Source organism: Bos indicus, chromosome 5, assembly GCF_029378745.1.
Source record: "Bos indicus isolate NIAB-ARS_2022 breed Sahiwal x Tharparkar chromosome 5, NIAB-ARS_B.indTharparkar_mat_pri_1.0, whole genome shotgun sequence".
In the NCBI taxonomy this organism is placed as follows: domain Eukaryota; kingdom Metazoa; phylum Chordata; class Mammalia; order Artiodactyla; family Bovidae; genus Bos; species Bos indicus.
In genome coordinates, this window is record NC_091764.1 from 82206010 (window position 1) to 82228022 (window position 22013).

Below are 22013 nucleotides of genomic sequence, written 5' to 3' on the forward strand. Positions count from 1 at the left end.
TAGCCTTGACTAGATGGACCTGAGCATTACTTTGCTAGCATGTGAGAAAAGTGCAATTGTGCAGTAGTTTGAACATTCTTTGGCATTGCCTTTCTTTGGGACTGGAATGAAAACTGACCTTTTCCAGTCCTGTGGCCCCTGCTGAGTTTTCCAAATTTGCTGGCATATTGTGTGCAGCACTTTCACAGCATCATCTTTCAGGATTTGAAATAGCTCAACTGGAATTCCATCACCTCCACTAGCTTTGTTCATAGTGATGCTTTCTAAGGCCCACTTGACTTCACATTCCAGGATGTCTGGCTCTAGGTGAGTGACCACACCATTGCGATTATCTTGGTCGTGAAGATCTTTTTTGTACAGTTCTGTGTATTCTTGATCATTCAGGTGGGTCCTATTCCATTTGACTGGCATCTTCATAAAAAGGGGCAATTTGGACAGAGAGACATGCATAATGGCAGGTGATGTGAAAACACAAGGAGAAGACAGTCATCTATAGGTCAAGGAGAGAAGCCTGGAATAGGTCCCATGCTCAGAGGACTCCCCCGCTGCCCACATTCTCATTTTGGACTTTCAGCCTGCAGAACTGTGAAAATGAATTTCTGTTGCTGAAGCCACCCAGTTTGGTTGGCTTACTCTATCACAGCAGCCTTAGCCAACTATCTCAAGTGGTGAGGCCTAGCATGAGATGCTGGACTATGGCAGTAGCGACTGACCAACGGCCAGGGTAAGCAGACACAGGATTACAGAGGTACAGGGCTTCCTAGGAGGCAGAGTTTAGAAAGCAGCTGGCCTGAAAAATCCAGATACAGCTCTGTATATGAATGAGTTTTCTAAGGCCACAAGGTGCTGGCCACGTTCTGCTCTTTTCTGTGACAGCATTCAACAACAGTCTTTATGACCCAGTAATGAGCATGATACACAAATTCAATTAGATGCAGCATACCCAGCAATCGCAGTATCGTAACAAACATTTATAACAAACAGAGCAATCGCTTGCTCTCAGATTCAAATTCTATTCCTCCTGAGAGACCCAGCAACAATCTGCAGGGAACGTCCGTAAGTCTTTTGAAATTACAAAAGTATCAAGTATACATGGTTGTTTATCTTATACTTTCTTATACTCCTCCCCAAGTAAGATTTAGGCATTCCCATAAATCTGAAAAAAGGCGCACAACCACCTCCCCTGAATTTTCAACACTGACTTTAAACACAAGAAACAAAACTGTTCCCCAAATCAAAGGCAAAATTATGGTAATAGTTTGTTTTCAATGTTTGCTCAGGGAGAGGTCTATGCTAGGATCCTGACTGAGGACATGTGGATACATAACACGTACATCAAAGCAATCTAGGATTGAGGAATAGTTTTGTAACAACAACGAAACTGTTTAATAAAATCATCAATTTAAAGGTATAATAAGATGACTCATGCCCAGTAAGAATTAGGTCTCCTCCCATCTCTTCTGCTGCCAGCTCTCAATTACTTCAAGTCACTTTCACAAGAGCCAACACGTCGTATGAAGGAATGCTGTGCCTCTCCACCAGGTTGGAGGCCTTCCTCCAAATAGGAAAACCACAGTAGTCTGCGGGCATCACAGGTTCACTTCCAAACTTAGATGCTAGCAGATAGCTACATTCTAGATTGAAAGTCCTTCCTGAGCTTCAACTATGAGACAAGGTTCCAATTAGGCAGCACAGATAGAACCATGTTGGCTTGAAAAGACACATACATGTCATCCTGATTATGCAAAGAACAATTTCTACAGCTTTGTGGTAAAAAGCCTTTTAATATTTAAAATTATTACTAAGTCACTGGGCTATCAGGGATTTCCAGAAGTTGTCCAATTTTCTGCTTCTATATAGGACAAAGAGACTTATTTTAATTTGGAGATAAACCAACTGACATCTTCAAGTCAGGGTCACCCTTCCAGCTGTGTAGGTTGTGTCCTGTACAGGGTTCCCTGCCCCAGTGAGTGGAGGCTGAACCCCAGCCTGCTCCAGCCCAGGTGCTACATCCGCCTGGAGGACAGCCATTTTCTAACTGCACACAAGCTCTGTAAGACCAGTGCCACATTCACCTTCTGCATGGGTACCCTTGGGTATAAGTCTAGAATCAGTGCAGTGAAAAGCAGTGGTTTTAAACACATTTAGTTCAGGAAGTGACATAGTCAGTGTGCCTGGAATTTAGAGAATAAAAAGCAGTGGCAGGTAGCACCAGTGGTAAAGAACCTGCCTGCCAATGCAGGAGACTCAGGTTCCATCCCTGGATTGGGAAGATTGCCTGGAGTAGGGCATGGCAATCCACTCTAGTATTCTTGTCCAGAGAATCCCAGGGACAGAGGAGCCTGGCGGGTTATGGTCCACATAGTTACAAAGAGTCAGACATGACTGAAGCAACTTAGCATGCACACATGCAAAATGAGGTGTTGGCCTGGGCCATGACCTGCAAGTCATGTGGGCCATTTTTAGAATTTAAAGATTATCCTACATCCAGAGGGATGATACTAAATGGTCTTAAGCATAGGGGTGACCTGATATGATTTGTTTCTAAAACAAATCTCTCCTTCTCCACAGGGAGCCAGAGAGGGTGTGCGAAGGTCCAGGTGAGAACTGGTGGATAGATCAAGTGATGACAGAGAATTGGACAAACTGTATTGGGAGACTGAATGGACGGGACTCTGGGAATGATTAGATGGAGGCTGAAAGTATGAGAGAGAAGGAATAATGTCCTGGATGATGTATAAAAAACTGGGGTGTCATATGTTAAGAACACTGTAGAAGGAGTAAGTTTGAGAGGTTATGGTCATAGGTTCAGTTTTAGAGATTTCCATAAAGCAGTGGGTGAATATTCTAGTAAATCCTAGTCTTCAAGTAAGATACTTACATGTGTTTAAAATAAAATCTGAGAAATACAGTGTCAACCAGGGTTTTGGAAGTATTCTGGGCTGAATATAAGGCTATAGTTCTCAAATTCTTGTCTATGACCACATTCCTGACCCCACCTCAGGGTATTTTCGGTTTGACCACTTGCTCTGAGGGTAAAGAAATATCTGAAGAAAAAGAGGGAAAGACAGCCCACTTTTAGGCATTCTAGGTCACATAACATGCTGACAGCCATCCCCTTCTCTGTCTTGCCTCCACAACTTGTTTCAGTCCTCATCTGTGGGTTACTGATACATCAAGACACCAAATTCATGAAGAACAGTGAGTGTCAGGGTGTGGTTCCCAGTCCAGGCAGCATCAGCAAAACTTGGGAACAGAAATGAAGTTCTCATGCCCCAGCCCTGACCCACAAAATCAGAAACACTGAAGGCGGACCTGAACAATCTATACTTTAACCAGTCCTCCAGGTGATTCTAATGCACGTTCAAGTTTAAGAACCACTAACAAAAACCAATCAGATTTTCTACAACTGTTTGCTTCCTAAGTTTCATAATTTTATTTCGTGCTACAATTTCCTTGGTCCTCCAAAATTATAGTCAACATCTAAGTAAGACTCCTTCTCCAGGTGAGGCCATCTCTCTTTTGGGTCCCAAACTATCTCCCTCAAGGTGTCCAGACGCCCAGTTTTGCCTCCATTAACCTGAACCCTACCTACATCTTCAAGTCCACTGTTGGTGGCGCTGCCCTCCTGCTCTGAGCTCTCTCACGTCACTCCAGCTGGACCACTCAGAATGTTGCTTTGTATTACACACTACGTTAGCACCTTCCTACTGGGATCCTGCCTTTTATTTGAACTCAGCATAGTGTCTGATATAAAGAGAAAACCTAATCAAATCTAAACGGTTGTTACAGATCAGTGTTTCTCAAGGTGAAGTCTATTGGCAAGTGTATGTTGGTTGAGAGGACAGGGTCTCAGCCCCATTTCTAGTCTATTAAACTAGCAACTTCTACACACTACGGTCTGCACCTTCAGTGCACACTGAAATTCCATCACTCCTGCTGTAGATGAGATTCAACTTGTTAACTACAGGCTTAGAAGAACTGCTTCTTGAGTACAGAACACTTAATGAATCCCTGAACTAAAATGAAACAAAATGACAAGAGCTTATCTTGTTCCTAACCTGTGGTCCACACCGTAAATGTATTCTTCAAATTCTAAAGTTTTAAAACAATGATAATCACACTTTATCACACAAAAAACACTGTGGAATAATTTCTTACCAGGGTCTCTTCCCCAGCCTACACTTATGGAACTGACTTTCCAGTCCTAATGAATTTTATTTTTTAATTGTTGGTTCAGATACCAGGGCTTTAAGACCACTTAGAAAATATCTTTTTCATCTATTTCTCTTAGAAGTGTTCATTTGTAAATTGTTAATGTAAGCTTCAACAGAATGTAAACATGGAATTTTAAGTGTAAAAAGAAAATACCAAAATAGCTGTCAAAAGGCAAATGACATTATTTATAACTAGTGACACATCTTCCCATAGCCAAAAATATTTCCTGGCCTTAGTTATGAAATTTAAATTTAGTTCCCCACAACCAACTGCCCCACTACTCCCTCCTATCAAGTGGGTACATAAGCTTCACCCTTGATCTCCCCAACACCCCCAAAATACCTGCAGACTGACAAATCCATGGTCAAAACAGTTGCTACAGAGCACATTATATAACAGAAGCAGAAGGAAAAGACGTGTGATTTTTAACAGCATTGTAAGAGAAGTAGCTATGAAACAGAAAATGACAAGCTCTTTTCTAGAATTCGCATTGGGTCTTTCTTAAAACAATTTGTGTTCATCTTTATTTTGTCAAATACATGCAAATCCTTTGCTTTTAAACTGTAATAATTCAATTTTCACTATCCCTTTCTAAACTGAGGTATGAAGTATAAAACAGACACATACGCATCTGAAATCTACAAAAATTAATAGCCTTGGGGGATCTGATGTATGTTAACTTTTATTTTCAGAAAATTGCCAAACTCCATTTCTGAGATGTATTTTAAAAGAATTTTAATAGTTGTTCATGGACAGAACCTATTTTGGCTCATTCTGGCTAGCAGGAAAATGTTTCTTTTTTTAATTGATACACAATTTAAATAAAGTAAAAGTAACCCACTGCAGTGTTCTTGCCTGGAGAATCCCAGGGATAGGGGAGCCTGGTGGGCTGCCGTCCATGGGGTCGCAGAGTCGGACACGACTGAAGCAACTTAGCAGCAGCAGCAATCCTTTTTAGGTACACAACTCAATGAGTTATTTTAAATGTTCATAATCATTAATTTTTTAATTTTTATTTTTTATTGAAATATAGTTGGCTTACAATGTTTCAGATATACAGCAAAGTGACTGTTATACATATATGTTTTCTTTTTCAGATTCTTTTCCATTATAGGTTATTACAAGATATTGAATATAGTTTCCTATGCTAAACAGTAGGTCTTTTGTTTATTTATTTTATATATAGTAGTGTGTATTTGTTAATCCCTCTTAATTTATCCCTCCCCCACCCTCTTTCCCCTTTGGTAATTGTAAATTGGTTTTCTATGTTGATGAGTCTATTTCTGTTTTGTAAATAAGCTCCTTTGTATCTTTTTTTTAAGATTCCACATATAAGTGACATCATATGATTATTTGTCTTTCTCTGACTTACTGCACTTCATATGATAATCTTTAGGTCTATTCTGTTGCTGCAAATGGAATTTTCATTCTCTTTTATGGTTAAATACCATTCCATTGCATATATACCACATCTTCTTTAGCCAATCATCTGTCCATGGACATTTAGGTTGTTTCCATGCCTTGGCTCCTGTACATAGTGCTACTATGAACACTGGGGTGCGTGAATCTTTTTGCAATTCAATGAGTTTTGATAAATGCATGCAGTTGTATAATTACCACCAAAACAGTATTGAGCTGTGTTGCCCTGTACAGTTGCCACAGGTAGCTAGTGAGCCCTTGAAACAGCTGGCACAAAATCAGAGATGTAAAATATAAGACTTCAAAGACTCAGTTTTTAAAAATGCAAATGCATATATCTTATTAATATATGGTGAAATTATAATATTTTTCACATACTGGGTTAAATATAGTACAGTTTAATTCTACCTTTTTTCCCCTTTTTTAAAGTACTTATAAGAAAATTAAAAGTTAAAAGTAACTGGCTAGGATTTGTGGCTCAAATCACATTTTTATTGGACAATGCTGATACAGTAATAGATTATTTCTGTTCCCCAAAGAACGCCCTCGGTCTCCTTACAACACATACCATTTCTACTTTCCTGGCTCCTATAATGACTGATTTCCATCCCTAAAGTTTTGCTTTTAAAACCAATGGGTTGGTCAGAAAGTTTATTCATGTTTTTCCCTAATACCTAATGGAAAAACCAGAATGAACTTTTTGGCCAATGCCAAGTTTCCTTTTTGTGTTTCTCCATAATTATCTCATGCTGTTTTTAGAGCTTAAAAAAAAAAAAAAAACCTACTTTTAACATTAAAAGATTTGAAAAAGTCTTACCTGATAATTTCCTATAATTTTCATTAACCAATATCCTTTTCATTAACCAGTTCCAAAGCCAGTAGGCCACCACAAATGCATTCTGGGTAACAAACAGTCTTCCAGAAGGAGATGTGCACAAGTGGTTCGTAACTGAATGGAGACCATTGTGCAGGCACACAACAGCATCCATTCACAGATGCTGCTGGAGATCTGAGCCAGAGGTGAAGAACCTCCCATAGCATAATTGGATTCAGCCTCAGGAAAGTGGAGAGAAAGCCTTATCTGTGCTAAGAAAAGATTTGCACAAAAATGTAAGGCACTGAATGGGTAAATCATTTAAAGGTGGGAGGAGGAAGAGAGACAGGAAGTGGGGGCTACAGGGAGTATCTACTGGTGGGAACTCTGCAGTGGCTGATGATAATGGCCAAAGAGATGTAGAGAGACATCCAGTCCACAACCCACCCCAGACCCCACTGTTCCCATTCTCAACTGTTGCCATTCTGCTTTTCTTCTGATTCCCTTCAAATTAAACTGAAGTTATGGAGAAGGAAATGGCAACCCACTCCAGTATTCTTGCCTGGAAAATCCCATGGACAGAGGAGCCTGGTGGGCTACAGTCCATGGGGTCGCAAAGAGTCAGACATGACTTAGTGACCGACTACACACAAGTATTTCTTAAACTGGAATTTGAGGGCCTTCTATGGGAATGTTAGATTGACCCTGAAGAGTACTTCTCTTAAATTCAAATGCCTTTTTCATCTAGTGAGCCAAAAATTTATCTTTAGTAGAATTAATGCCATCACTTTGTGTGGGGAGGTGAGTAGGATAGTAGAATTTTAAAGCATAGTAGTTAATGTAGAGTATTAGCAATGAAACATTTTACTTTGAACAAATGATTTCTTTGTCAAAACATGTCCTTTCTCCTTAATTGATGATATGAAGTTATGAAAGCATTTATTTGAAATATATTACATACTCAGCTTGATAAAAAAATAAATAAATAAACTGAAGTTAATTAGTATTTATAGCAGGCTTTCACATTTCCTGCTCCTATGCACATTCATGATTCATTCTTTCTTCAGACACTGTACACCATCTTTCTGATTTTCCAGAATATAGGAACAACACTGTAGATGAGCTCCTATCCATGTTTTCTCCCACTGAGTTACTTAGAGTGCCAGTCTATCTGCCTCTGAACTCTTCGGGTCCTTCTGAATAATCAACCTTAGGCACATCTCCTTAGACTTCTACCCCTGGCTCCCACCTCTACTCCTTTCCTTTGCAATCTTCTAGAGAATGTGAACAAAGGTCTTTGCATGTTGAACATTTTACTGCTAGTCCTTTAAGGAAAGGTGGTAAAATGCTAACTAGGTTCCTTGAGCGGGCGTTCCTTTTTTCCTCTGAGATAATTAAAAGCACCTGTGGGGAATTCCCTGGTGGTCCAGTGGTTAGGACTCTGCTTTCACTGCCATGTTGTTGATGTTGTTCAGTTGCTAAGGACTGTAGCCCGTCAGGCTCCTCTGCCCATGGAGTTCTCCAGGCAAGAATACTGGATTGGATTGCCATTTCCTTCAATCTCCAACCCAGGGATCGAACCCAGGTCTTCTGCTTTGCTGGCAGGTTCTTTACCAATGGACCAGGTTCAATCCCTGGTTGGAGAACTAAGATCCCACAAGCTGTGTGGTGTGGTCAAAAAACATAAATAAGAGCACCTGCAGAGATTATATCTTCCCACCTTTCCCCCATAGATTTCTTGTGGAAATTTCCACCAAAGGGACTCTACCCGTCCAGAGCGGATGACACTCATTTTACCAGTGCTTAGCCTCAAAAGATCCTTCTGCGTTATTTCCATCCCAACTGGAGAATGCACTAGAAATGGAAAAGTCTTCAGGGTGGATCCCATGTTAGTGACACCCTGGGAAAGGAGGGTTACCCATGACCACCAGAATCCCAGAGGGGTTCACAGATCTGCCACCACGCTAGCAGATGCAGACAATACCCAGAATGACAGACAGGGACCTGCCTTGTTCTCCTGGAGGCTCCAGTTCACTTGGGGGAGACATTCAGAAAACCAAGTATGGCTATTAAATGCACACATGAATGGGCAATAGTTTTATTTTTGAAATTTTAAAACAAAACTGAAACATTTTGCCCATAGGGGCAATGCCAATGAAAGAGGAAGATGTTTCAGGTTCCTCAATTATGGAATGAAAACAACCATCTGCCATGCATCCCATTACATATAATCTCTAATCATTATAAAAACTTTGCAAGGAAGATATTATTATCTCTAGTTTATGGATGAAGCAAAGCTAAGTTAAAAATGACTTAGATGCTGCTAGAAGTGGCCTGGAACTTGGTAGGCTCTCAACTGGAAATATACACAGCTGTTTATTTTCAAAATATTGAAAAATAGAGGACATATTTTAACAGAGAGGTAGGAAAGGACTATAGGTTCTCTGTATTTGGTGTTACACAAGGCACTTTCAGAATTGGCCTGAAGTAGGTGTGAGCCTTGATGTTAAGGAATAAAACAAGAAAAGTTATACATTTATGTTTGGCAACTGTACAAATGATTTGCACTGAGTTCTCACTCAAGAAATGAAAAAGCTGATGCTATCATATAACAGCCTGGCCACAGGACACTGGGGAATTCAAGCCACAAATGGGATTAATAACTGCAATGCTTACTAGAAAGGGATGCTGTAAAGGCTGAATGAGACAATCTATACACAAACTGTTCATACTGTCTGCAATGTTTCAAAATACTTCAAAGTGAACAAGCTAGAAAAGCTAATGATTATTTTAAACCTGTACTCTAGGGCAGCTGGCATTTGAAGAACTAATCAAAAGCTCATATAGTTGACTATAAAGTCAACTATAGTTCTCTTTGATGAAAACTATAGGGTTTTTATTTACCATAATGGCTGTCGCACATAATTTTTCATCAATCAATGATCTTCATGATGGACTGTAAGTACTGTACAGATATTCCCATTCTTGCATAAACTGAATTTAAGACTTTATGTGAACCAGTTGTCCAAATCTTCCAAAAGAGTGGCCTGGGTGGGCTTCCCTGGTGGTTCACTAGTAAAGAATCTGCCTGCCAATGGGACACTGGTTCAACCCCTGGTCTGGGAAGATCCCAAATGTCTCAGAGCAATTAAGCCCATGCATCACAAAAACTGAGCCTCTGCTTTAGAACCCAGGAACCACAACTACTGAGCACCCTTGCCGCAACTACTGAAGGCCAAGTGCCCCAGAGTCCGTGCTCCAAAACAAAAGAAGCCACACCAGTGAGAAGCCCACACACTGCAACTAGAGAAAAGCCCACACAGCAATTAAGACCCAGCACAGCCTAAATACATAAATTATTTTTTAAAAAAAAAGCAAAACAGTGTCCTCATCTAAAGATTCCCACTAGTTCTGTTTCTAGACACTTTGAAGGAAATTTTGCCACTCAATCCTAACAAGAAAGTTAACTAAATCCCAATAGATTAGCTAGAGTATTGTTCCATCTGGCTCTAACAAAACCTTCTTTCAGAGTGTTATCCAAATGAACAAGAGGACAGACCACAGGATCTTCCAGAGTAGCTCTGTCCAAAAGAACTTTGTACAATGTCAGAATTTTTTTTTTTTTTTTGCCCAGCACAATAAGGTAGCCCACAAGCTACTAAGATTCATTTCAGTTCAGCCACTCAGTTGTGTCTGACTCTTTGTGACCCCATGGACTGCAGCACATCAGGCTTCCCTGTCCCTCACCAACTCCCGGAGCTTGCTCAAACTCATATCCATCAAGTCGGTGATGCCATCCAATCACCTCATCATCTGTTCTCCCCTTCTCCTCTTGCCTTCAATCTTTCCCAGCAACAGGGTCTTTTCCAATGAGTCAGTTATTTGCATCAGGTGGCCAAAGTATTGGAGTTTCAGTTTCAGCATCAGCCCTTCCAATAAATATTCAGGACTGATTTCCTTTAGGATTGACTGATTTGATCTCCTCGTCCAAAGGACTCTCAAGTCTTCTCCAACATCACAGTTCAAAAGCATCAATTCTTTGGCGCTCACCTTTCCTCATGGTCCAACTCTCACATCCACATATGACTACTGGAAAAAACATAGCCTTGACTAGACGGACCTTTGTTGGCAAAGTATTGTCTCTACTTTTCAATATGCTGTGTAGGTTGGTCATAGGTTTTCTCCCAAAGGAGGTAGTGTCTTTTAATTTCACGGTTGCAGTGACCATCTGCAGTGATTTTGGAGCCCAAGAAAATAGTCTGTCACTGTTTCCATTGTTTCCCCATCTATTTACTAGGAAGTAATGGGACCAGATGCCATGATCTTCATTTTCTGAATGTTGAATTTTAAGCCAGCTTTTTCACTCTCCTCTTTCACTATCACCAAGAGGGTCTTTAGTTCCTCTTCACTTTCTGCCATAAGGGTGGTGTCATCTGAATATCTGAGGTTACTGATATTTCTCCTGGCAATCTTGATTCTGGCTTGTGCTTCATCCAGCCCAGCATTTCACATGATGTACTCTGCATATAAGTTAAATAAGCAAGGTGACAATATGCAGTCTTGACATACTCCTTTCCCAATTTTGAACCAGTCTGTTGTTCCATGTTGGTTCTAACTATTGCTTCTTTACCTGCATACAGATTTCTCAGGAGGCAGGTAAGGTGGTCTGGTATTCCCATCTCTTTAAGAATTTTCCACAGTTTGTTTTGATCCACACAGTCAAAGGCTTTAGTATAGTCAATGAAACAGAAGTAGATATTTTTTTCTGGAATTCTCTTGCTTTTTCTATGATTCAACAGGATGTTGGCAATTTGATCTCGGGTTCCTCTGCATTTTCTAAATCCAGCCTGAATATCTGAGACTTCTCGGTTCACTTACTGTTGAAGCCTCACTTGGAGAATTTTGAGCATTACTTTGCTAGCATGTGAGCTTGCTATAAGGTAGCAATAAGGAGACCTACAGTTCTCATCGCTATTGTTAGTTACAGGTAGTCACCGAGCACTTGAAATGTGATGAGAATGACCGAAGAAGCATTTTTGTAAGTTTAATTTTAATGGTCGCATGTGGCTACCCTGTTGCACAGCACAATTCTGCGGCTTAAAAACAAGACTGTATGATGTTTTTGTGCCTGCCATTAAACACATGTATCTGTGGCAGAAACTCAAACTAAGGGTTGCTTTCATAGCAATATTGGTTGGTGAAGTGAGAGGAGACCTATAGTTCTCACCACTGTTATTGTCGACTAACAATATTCAATATTTATGATGTATAAATATTCCTTGAAGTTGGTACCCAGCAGCAGCAGCCTGGCTCTAGGGGGCCTCTGGACTTTGGAGGCAGACCTAGGTAATATAAACTGCAAAAGCTAAGACTAGGATGAAAATACACAACTCAGAGGACTGTCTTGAAAATTAAATGACCACACCTGCGAAAGCACCACTGAACTTCGCTAACACCAAAATGCTATTTTCACCACCATCCTTATTTAATTAAGTACATGAGCTTTAATAAGGCTTTATCTGTTTGGGAATGGGCATATAAATAGAATGTAGGAAATTATACCCATCCTCTCCCTAATCCCTCAAGTAATTTCAGCTAAGAATTCGATCTGGAAAAAGGATATCCTTGTCACAGTAGTTCTTATAAGCAAAATAAACCATGGGGACTTCCTCTTTTCTAAAGAGAATGAACTGCAGTCCATTTAAGTTATATTTATGTAGTCCAAGTAAATCTATATGTTGGTTTTTGTTTCTGAATTGTATTTGTTTCTGTATTGTAAAACAATACATTAATATGTAAAACCACATTATAGCAGCACAAGATAAATAAAACAAATTCAGGACAGTGATCCTGGGAGATGTGGGGAAAGATGAGGATCATGGAAGGAATACAAAGGGACTTAAGTTTCATCTGCAACATTTCATTCCTTTTCACAAAAACAGTGGGTCAAATATGCCAAAATGTTGACTTGACCAAACTTAGTTGTAAGTATTATAGGTATTAAATCATTGACTATAGTATTATCTGTTATTTTTCAAAAATTTATTTTGACCTAATTTTAGATGTACAGAGAAGCTGCAAATACAGTATCCATGTATCTTCACCGTACTTCCCTTAATGTTAACGTCTTAGGCATCCATAGTACAATAATCAGACCAGAAATTTAACTTTGGGACAACACCATTAACTAAAATTAAAAACACAATCAAGTCTCCCCAGGTTTCCCACTCATGTCCTTTTCCCATTCTGATAATTGCATCTAGTTACTTCTCTCTAGTCTTCTGCAGTTTCTCAGTCTTTCCTTTCCTTTTATGGCCTTGACACTCATTATTTTGTTGAGTATCTCAAAAATGGAGTGTGTCTGATATTGTCTCATTGTTTGGCTGTGATTACACATTATGGGCAAGACCACCACAAAAATGACGCTGTGTCTTTAGTGTACCATATCACAGGTTTGTGGTATCTTTTTATACTGTCAAAATATTTCATAATTTCAAAAGATGAAAAATCAGCAGCTATATTAGTCTCGGTTCTCCAGAGAAACAGAACCAATAGTATACATATGAATGTGTATGTATAGCCACACACACACATGAATGACAAAAGAGGCTTAGTATAAGGAATTGGCTCATGCAGGTTAGGAAGTTGAAAAGTCCCAAGGTGTGCCCTCTGCAAGCTGGCGACCCAGAAGAGACAATAGTGCAGGTCCAGTCAAAGTCCAACGGCCTGAGGATCCGGAGAACTGATGATGTAGGTTCCAGTTTGAGTCCAAAGGGAGGAGAAAACCAATGTCCTAGCTCAAAGACAGTCAGGCAGAGAGAGCAAATTCTCCCTTCCTCAGTTTTCTGTTCTATTCAGATTTCAAAGGATTGGAGGCCAACCCAACTAGGCAGGGGCCATCTGCCTTACTGAGTCTACTGATCCCAATGTTAATCTCATCTGGAAGCACCCTCACAGACACACCCAGGATAATGCTGAACCAAATATCTGGGTGCCCTGTGGCCAAGTCAAGTCAACACATAAAATTAACCACAATAGTAGCTTAATTTCTAAGTCAGAAACTTTCCACTTTATATATTTAGGCTCTAAATCCCATCAAGTCAAATGGATTTGAGGAAGCATTCCAATTTTTAAACTTGTCATTATTATTGGCTTCAGTTCTAAAACATTGTAAATTCACCACATACTATCATTTTTAAAACCTCAACAGCTTTATTATAGATGATTCTGCTTCAGGAGAAAAGGTAATGAGCCAGCTATACCATTTAGATAATTGATCCAAGGAAAGGTAGGTCACCAAGTCAAAATAAGGCCCTAGGAAAGAAATTAACATAAGTGGTATTGCTAATGAGGACCCTGAATCATCTGATTTGTTATCAGAAGTAAAAGCTAAGTCACCTTTTAGAACTGATTACACTCCTCATGTAATCCTAAAAGCATGGCATCCTAAAGATGTGTCGTTACTTCAATGATGCCTTAGGAAAAAATATCAGAATAAATTATGTAATATATAGGGGTGCCCTGGTAGCTCAGACAGTAAAAAATTTGCCTGCAATGCAGGAGACCCAGGTTTGATTCCTGGGTCAGGAAGATCTCCTTGAGAAGGGAATGGCTACCCACTCAAATACTCTGGCCTGGAGAGTAAATAACAAGCAATTAACAGCACTTATCCTTTTTCTGGGGTAGGTGAGAAGGCAAGTTTCAAGAACTTTGAGCTGTATATGAAATATATATGTACACATATGCATTTAAAATGAAATCTATATGTATACATATATATACAAACACACATATATATACTGAGAGATAGAAAGAGTATACCGAGAAATGGCAGCATGTACAATTATATAAGATTTCAAGTTTTTTCTGATGCTTCCCCTGTGTGAAGCTCTTTTCTCTTCAGGATGATTCTATACTTTAGTAGTTTAGGCTGAGAAATAATTTTTTCCCACTTAAATTTTTCTTTAGTTCAAAGCATTCCATCTACATGGGTAATGGTATAGCACACAGCTTCTCCCAGAACTTCACTCCAGCTGCATGGAAAGAAAGGAACTCATGAATCCTTTTCTAGGCTCCCAGTGCCCTGGGAGGCAGTCACAGAGTTTTTATGAAAAGCCAGAGCAGAGGAATCCAGATCTCATCATGCCAAAGAGGAAGCTGAATATTTATTTTAAATCTCATTTTAGCCTGCTCCAAATGTGGATACCACTGCTTGGGGCCAGTCCTGTGGTCTACGTACTTAGAATACACAGTTCCACTCAAAGGAGTTTCTTACAAGGCACCAGAACACAGGTTTAATTTTGGCCTAAGTCCCAGGAATCTTTCAGGGAGGAGGCAGGTGGTCAGCCTCCCGAGAGACAGGAGTGTGTAGAGAGTAAGAGTACAAGCTCTGGAGCCAGACTGCTTATGTCTGAACCCAGGTTCTAGGGTTTATGGTTTGGAGATGTGGGAAGGGTAAATAACTGCTCAGGCCTTGGTTCCTTTGGGGGTGGTGGTGGTTTAGTCGCTGAGTCATGTCTGACTCGTGGGACCCCATGGACTGAAGCCCACCAGGCTCCTCTGTCCATGGGATTTCCCTGGCAAGAACACTGGAGTGGGTTGCCATTACCTTTTCCAGGGTGCTTTTGTCTGTAAAACAGGGCAACTAACAATGCTTAACTGATTGGGGAGCTGTGAAGATTAAACAATAAGCACATACAAAGTGCTTAGAATAGGACCTGGCATACAGTATGCTAAGTCACTTCAGTCGTTTCCGACTCTGTGCGACCCCACAGACGGAAGCCCACCAGGCTCCCCCGTCCCTGGGATTCTCCAGGCAAGAACACTGGAGTGGGCTGCCATTTCCTTCTCCAATGCATGAAAGTGAAAGTGAAGTCGCTCAGTCGTGTCTGACTCTTAGCGACCCCATGGATTGCAGCCTAACAGGCTCCTCCATCCATGGGATTTTCCAAGCAAGAGTACTGGAGTGGGGTGCCATTGCCTTAAGTGGCCAGTAAATGCTACAGAGGAGGCTGCTCCTGACCTCCCCAGAATTAACCTAGGACCCCAAACACTCATGGAATGTGTGGCATCTGTGGTCACCTGCCATGTGGCTTCTGTAGAGTATAGATGGTGTCTCCCCAATTCCAATTCTGCCTATTTTTCACACCAGGACATCATAACTCCTGAAACAGACTGACCGAAAACAATCTAACAAAACTTAGAAATTTAACCAGTGGGACTGACCAGGTGGCTCAGTGATAAAGAATTCACCTGGCAATGCAGGAGACCTGGGTTCAATCCCTGGGTCGGAAAGATCCCCTGGAGGAGGGCGTGGCTACCCGCTCCAGCATTTTTGCCTGGAGAATCCCATGGACAGAGGAGCCCGGCGGGCTACAGTCTATGGGTCGCAGAGTTGGACAGCGACTAAGCAAGAGCATGAGAAATTTAACCAGTACGACAGCAAAAGCACTGTACTGATACTGAGCAAACATAGCAAACATTAAATATAATCTTGTTAAATGGAAATAAAGAGAAATATGTTTGAAAAAGATCTTTTAGCAACTAATAGATTTCAGTGAGCTCGAGTTCTTTAAGTCAGACCAGTGTTTCTTGGCTTTTTTCCTGTGTGTGTGTGTGTGTGTGTGTGTGTGTGTGTTGAAACCTATGCTTCTTTTTGGATAAATATAAAAACCGTATGGTTTCTTTTAATGCTGTTTGTAACTTGAAATTTTTTTAAAATGTGACCAAAAAAAGTTCTAAGCAATATTAATTTAGGAACATGCTTTTTCAACATTGTAAATCAACTATACTTAAGTGAAAAAACAATTTTTTTTAAAAACATGACATGTACTTTTTCCAAGTACATACGCACTCCATTCCTTGGAAACTCTGGGTGGAAGCCCTACTCCCTTCCTGAGAATCACTGATTGACCCAGAAACAGTACTCCACAGCCCCACAGTTTAGACCAGGCTGGCAGTTGCTGTAACTACATTTGTTAAGATGATTCTACTGTTGGAAAGGTTAATTTCTGTTTAGCCTCTGCAACCGACTGACTGCCTTCAATCCTACATGACCCACAGTTGTCCTCAGAATTTGCACATTTGGGAAGCAGACAATGAAAGACTTACTGCCTCCACCCAGAAAGTGCCCCCAGAGATCTCACCAATCCCCTCATAATTTCACGATGCCATTGGGAAGGGGAAGGCAGACCAGGAAGTTCGAGGACCTAGTGAGGTCAGCAGGGGTGTCAGCAGAGGAGGATGACAAGGAAAAGCAAAGCTCCAAGTCTAGAAAAAATCAAGGCACTTCATGTTATTGAAGAGACTGTCAAAGGAGATAATATAGAGAACAAGGACAACAAGGACAGAGATCCAGGTAAGAGAACTGGTGTAAAATAATACAGACCACCTCAGGAATAAGGCCGAAGCCTAGCTGGGAAGCTCAAAGAAGAATACAAAGGTCCTCAACAATGCCTTCCTCCATACGTGTCCACATCCATCTTCACGTTTTTTCCTTCTAACATCGGGAAATAAACAAGTATTATTACAATTAAGCCCCCTGCCCATGCCACGTATCCCACCCTTACTCTCCGAAAGCAGCAGCCAACCTTTTAAGTTTTGAAACTGTCCCTCAGTATTGACTGTGCCCCTCTTCTGTATTTGGGGAGTGGGTGCAGAAACTAAGCTGACCCCTGCCTCCTCCCTCACTTTCTCACTCAGACACAGATGAAGTAAAGTCTAGGCCCACTGTTACCACCTCGTCTCCTCCCATCCATTTCTCAACCCAGGGCAAACCTACTGCTCCTATTCTCATGAAAGCCAACCAATAACATTCATGCTGTGCCAAATGCACTGGAAGTTTTGTTTTGTTTGCTTGTTTTCATCATGTTGAGCATTCAATATACTTTGAGTTAACCAGAAGAATGCCTAATAAATGAAACCACTACCTGAGTATGTGCTCACAGGATAAAAACCAAGTTCCCTAACAGGGGTGGAAGGCTTTCCATGATCTTGGTGACCCTGTTTACCACTTCATGCTTGAGCTCCACCCCACACCTGGCTGTTTCTCACCTGGGAGTCCTTGCTCACGTGTCCCGTCTGCTTGTAAGGTCCTCTACCCCAATTACTCCCTCCTTTTCAGCTAACTTCCACACCCCACTAAATACTGAGATCAGAGGGAATCTCCTCTGAAAGGCTTCTCCTGATGCCCCCTCCTGGATCTCCACACTGGCAGCACAAGGTACCTCCTTCTGTTCTCCCATGACATTAGTTTTAAGTTCTGCTGCTGCAGTTACCATTCTGTCCTATAAAAGGCTGTTTATGTCCATTTCACCAAACAGGTTCTAAATTCCCTCAAGACAGGAACCATCCTGCGCACCGACATGACAAGAGGAAAGGAACTGTCATGGCATTTGTCCTTCTGCCATCGAGAGGGAGTCTCATCAGCTGAGTTGATGAGGGGATGGGATATTTTGGGAGCAAGGCACTGGTTCCTATAGCTTTCAATTCCTTCCTTCTCTCTTCCCACACTTCTGACTACAACTCGGGTCCTTCTGTTACCATGGTAACCAACAGTCCCAGAACACAGACTTCTGGCAGTTGGACTTTTAGCTACTGAGACTCAGGACCTGAAGGATTTTTCAAGTCCCCAGTTTATGGCTCAGGAGTTGGCAGCACCCCTCTCATGTGGGCAGCCACCAGGGCAGAACATTACCGAGACTACAACAGGTGCATGCATGTGCGCATGTGTATTCCTACCCTCTCCCCCGGTTTCTACGGGACATCATAGACAAAGTGCCATCAGATGGTGGAAGGATGCGCAACTAAATGCCTATAACCTTTCTGGGAAGCAACTTGGTATCAACCATTAGGAGCCTTTAATACATTTGTGGTCTTTGATCGACTAAACCCACCTATAAAAACATAAAGGGAGACACAAAGATTTATTAACAAAGGGTTTTACTGCAGATGTGTCTATTAAAGACAATAACTAAGTCATTAATAATAAAGTGGTTAAAATAGACAGAATAGCCATATACATGTTTAATGTAGGTTGTGCCATCAGTTCAGTCAGTTCAGTTGCCCAGTCGTGTCCAACTCTTGGCAACCCCATGGACTGCAGCACGCCAGGCATCCCTGTCCATTACCAACTCCCACAGCTTGCTCAAATTCGTGTCTATCAAGTCGGTGATGCCATCCAATCATCCCATCCTCTGTCGTCCCCTTCTCTTCCTGCCTTCAATTTTTCCCAGTATCAGGGTGAGTCAGTTTCCCAGTGAGTCAGTTCTTTGCATCATGTGGCCAAAGTATTGGAGCTTCAGCATCAGTCCTTCCAATGAATATTCAGGACTGATTTCCTTTAGGATAGACTGGTTTGATCTCCTTGCAGTCCAGTCTGCCTGCAGTGCAGGAGACCTGGGTTCAATCCCTGGGTTGGGAAGATTCCCTCGAAAGGGGAAAGACTACCTACTCCAGTATCCTGGCCTGGAAAATTCCATGGACTGTATAGTCCTCAGGGTCGCAAAGAGTCGAACAGGACTGAGCTACTTTCATTGTCACTTTCAGGTTGTGCCATAAAATATAATAATCTGTTTCAACTGATATGACTTTCATATCTACATATACACATGACAGTACATATATATATACACATATATAATTGTATACAAATAAGTACATATAAATAAAAAGAAAAGATTATAAGGAAATCCACCAAAATGTTTTCATGATGATTATCATTATCTCTGGACAGGGGAATCACAAGCATATTTGTTTTTATCTTCATACTTTTTTATATTTTTCAAATTTTACAGCATGATCATTTTTCTTTTATGATACAAGTTTTTTCAACTGTAGTAATAGATGATAGGAGGCATCCAGTGAAGATGCTTAGTGGAGAGGGTTGTATTGAGCAGGTTTTTAAAGGGAGAGGGCTGCCTCTTTTGTTCTTCATTGGAGATTGTAAAACAGATGAACTTCTCTCAGAGTGGGATAGTTCCAAATAGAAAAGAGAACGGATAATGTTATTGGGTAAGTACCATATTACCCTCCTCTTCTCCCCAATCCCACTTAGATTTTCTCTTTTGAAGATCCCTGGGATGAGGGAGACCTGAGATTTGAGCCTTCGAACTCCATGGTGCACTCATTCTCCAGCAGCTCTGAATCAAACCTGAGTCTCTCTGTGGGCTATTTCCCCTGTGAGGACACCCTCTCCTGTGAGGACACCCTCTCCTGTGAAGACTCGTCTTCTGAAGGTCCTTCAATGCACTTTGTCCCTCCTATCCAAGGGTCATGGCGGACTGAAAACACAGGGAGGCTCCTAGCGAGACGAGACCAAATACAAGATGACCCAGAGCAGTTCTGCAAACTCAGCATCACCCTGGCCTGGGATGTTGACATGGCCTCTAACAGTTCAGACTCGACCACTAACTGTGACCTAAGTGGAGACAACAAAGACAAGCACCTCAAAGAGAAGACACAGTTGACTCTCAGCAAACTGGATGGTCTTGTGCAAAAGCTTGAGAAATTTCTAGAGAACCAGAAAGATGACAAAGATGATGACTCTGTGTTCCCTGAATCTGCTCAGGAGGAAGACTCCCAGCTGCCCAGCAGCTCCCTTCCAGGTATGGCTCAGGTTAGTCATCAAGAATATGGTAGCTGTCAAGACTTGGCCAAGTTCAACCCACTAGAAAATGAAGATGTCAACCAGTTTCCACAGATTCATCCAAGGCTTCAGAACCAGGAGCTTGCTAAGGTGAGCAGAGAAGCGCCTCACAGGCAAGCACAGGACGGGCCTAGTGGAGGGTCCAGGTGGGAACGCATGGAGCATTACTTCCCACTATAGAAAGGATAGAGCAGAGGTGAAGGCAAAACACCGAGGAGCCCTGAGAGAGAAGAGGGTAGGAATGTAAAGACAACGATTATGACCAAAATACGAGTGTGTATGTGTGTGTGTGTAAATATTAATGAGTACTGAAATTGAGCATATGTAGCTGGGTTGTGTATTAGTCATTCAGTCACGTCTGACTCTTTGTGACTCCCATGGACTGTAGCCTGCCAGGCTCCTCTGTCCATGGGATTTTTTAGGTAAGAATACTAGAATAGTGGGTAGCCATTCCCTTCAACAGGGGATCTTCCTGACCCAGGGATTAAACCCAGGTCTCCTGCACTGCAGGCAGATTCTTTACCATCTGATCCACTAGGGAAGCCAGTTAAAGGATCTGAGCTCCCTACATGGACAAATACTGACTCCACTGTCGTCCAGGTTACACAATATCTAACACTCGTCTTCTTGGCAGATAATAAGCAAGGCAACTGGCAGCCAAGGCACAGATATTGCAGAGATCTCCTCAGTCTTATCAGGTCCACCAGAGAAGGAGGACACTCACTCCAGCACAGGAGCCCTCTCGTGTCTGAACTTCGGGTGGGTCTTCCGCTGGCTAAGGCCCCAAGTCCGCTCCTCACTTTTGGGGAGAGAGGATCCCAAGGAGGCCAATGAGCGCCCCCGTGAACTGGCACGAAAGAAAAGATTCTCTTACAGAAGCAAGAGAATCCAACCTCAAGAATCCTTCGAATTAGGACACCCCATACCACCAGATTTTTAAACTTTTTGATAGTCCCTATTCTACAATCCCCACAAGTTGTTTTTCCCAATAAACAAAATATATATTCTTTTAAAGAATTTATTTATGTATTTTTGGCTGCCCTGAGTCTTCATTGCTTTACAAGGGCTTTCTATAGTTGTGGTGAGTGGGGGCTTTTCACTGCGGTGGCTTCTCTTGTTTCAGAGCATGGGCTCTAGGGAACACAGGCTTCAGTAATTGCTGCGTGTAGGCTCAGTAGTTGTGCTTCATGGAGTCTAAGGGCACAGTCTCAATAGCTTAGTTGCCCAGCAGTATGTGGGATTATCCCAGGCCAGGAATCAAACCAATGTCCCTTGTATTGCAAAGTGGATTCTTAACCACTAGGGTACCAGGGAAGCCCTCCAGCTGACTTATTATTTAAGAGATAAAGCCATGTAAACACATGACTATAAAGGGTTATGGCAAGTAAGAGTATGCACATGGTCCATATTGAATACTAAATAACCAATTCAACAAGAGTAGGTTGATTTTAAAAGGTTTCATATATGAGGTTCTTTGAGTCACAGATATGGTTAGTCTAAAATGGAGGACTTTATAAATTGGCATGGAGTTAAAGTATGCAATCCTGGCAGGTTATACATGACAGACACTGGCTAGGATGTTGTCCCAGGAAAGAGAATACCATGGGAAACGAAGAAATAAAAAAATAGTGCATTTTTAGCAATCCATGCCCATGGTTACACCCTGAGTCTCTGCACAGCCGACTCCTCACTTTATCTACCTCTGAGAAAATTTCCCATTCAATTAGCTCACCTGAATGCCCTCCTTCACCTTCAGCTGCTCCCTGACTTCACCAAGACTTTGAGTTCATTACCCCATGAATTTCATTCACTTCCTTCCAGGAGCAGACTTTGCCCCTCCTTCCCAAGCCATGGCACATCCACCACATCCACAGGCACTGACAATGACTGCCCTTTTCTTTTCCCAGATCTTTTAAT

General features: G+C 41.5%; 2 protein-coding genes across 11 annotated transcripts in view; one reads left to right on the forward strand and one right to left on the reverse strand.

Moving 5' to 3' along the window:
* The window catches only part of PPFIBP1 (PPFIA binding protein 1), a 205837-nt gene that overhangs the window by 92833 nt on the left and 90991 nt on the right, over positions 1-22013 (reverse strand). The window lies entirely within an intron of this gene.
* C5H12orf71 (chromosome 5 C12orf71 homolog) lies at positions 19518-21061 on the forward strand. Its single transcript, XM_070789917.1, has 2 exons — positions 19518-20066; positions 20731-21061. The coding sequence occupies exons 1-2, from the start codon at positions 19566-19568 to the stop codon at positions 21034-21036; spliced, it is 807 nt and encodes a 268-aa protein (XP_070646018.1). The 5' UTR covers positions 19518-19565; the 3' UTR covers positions 21037-21061.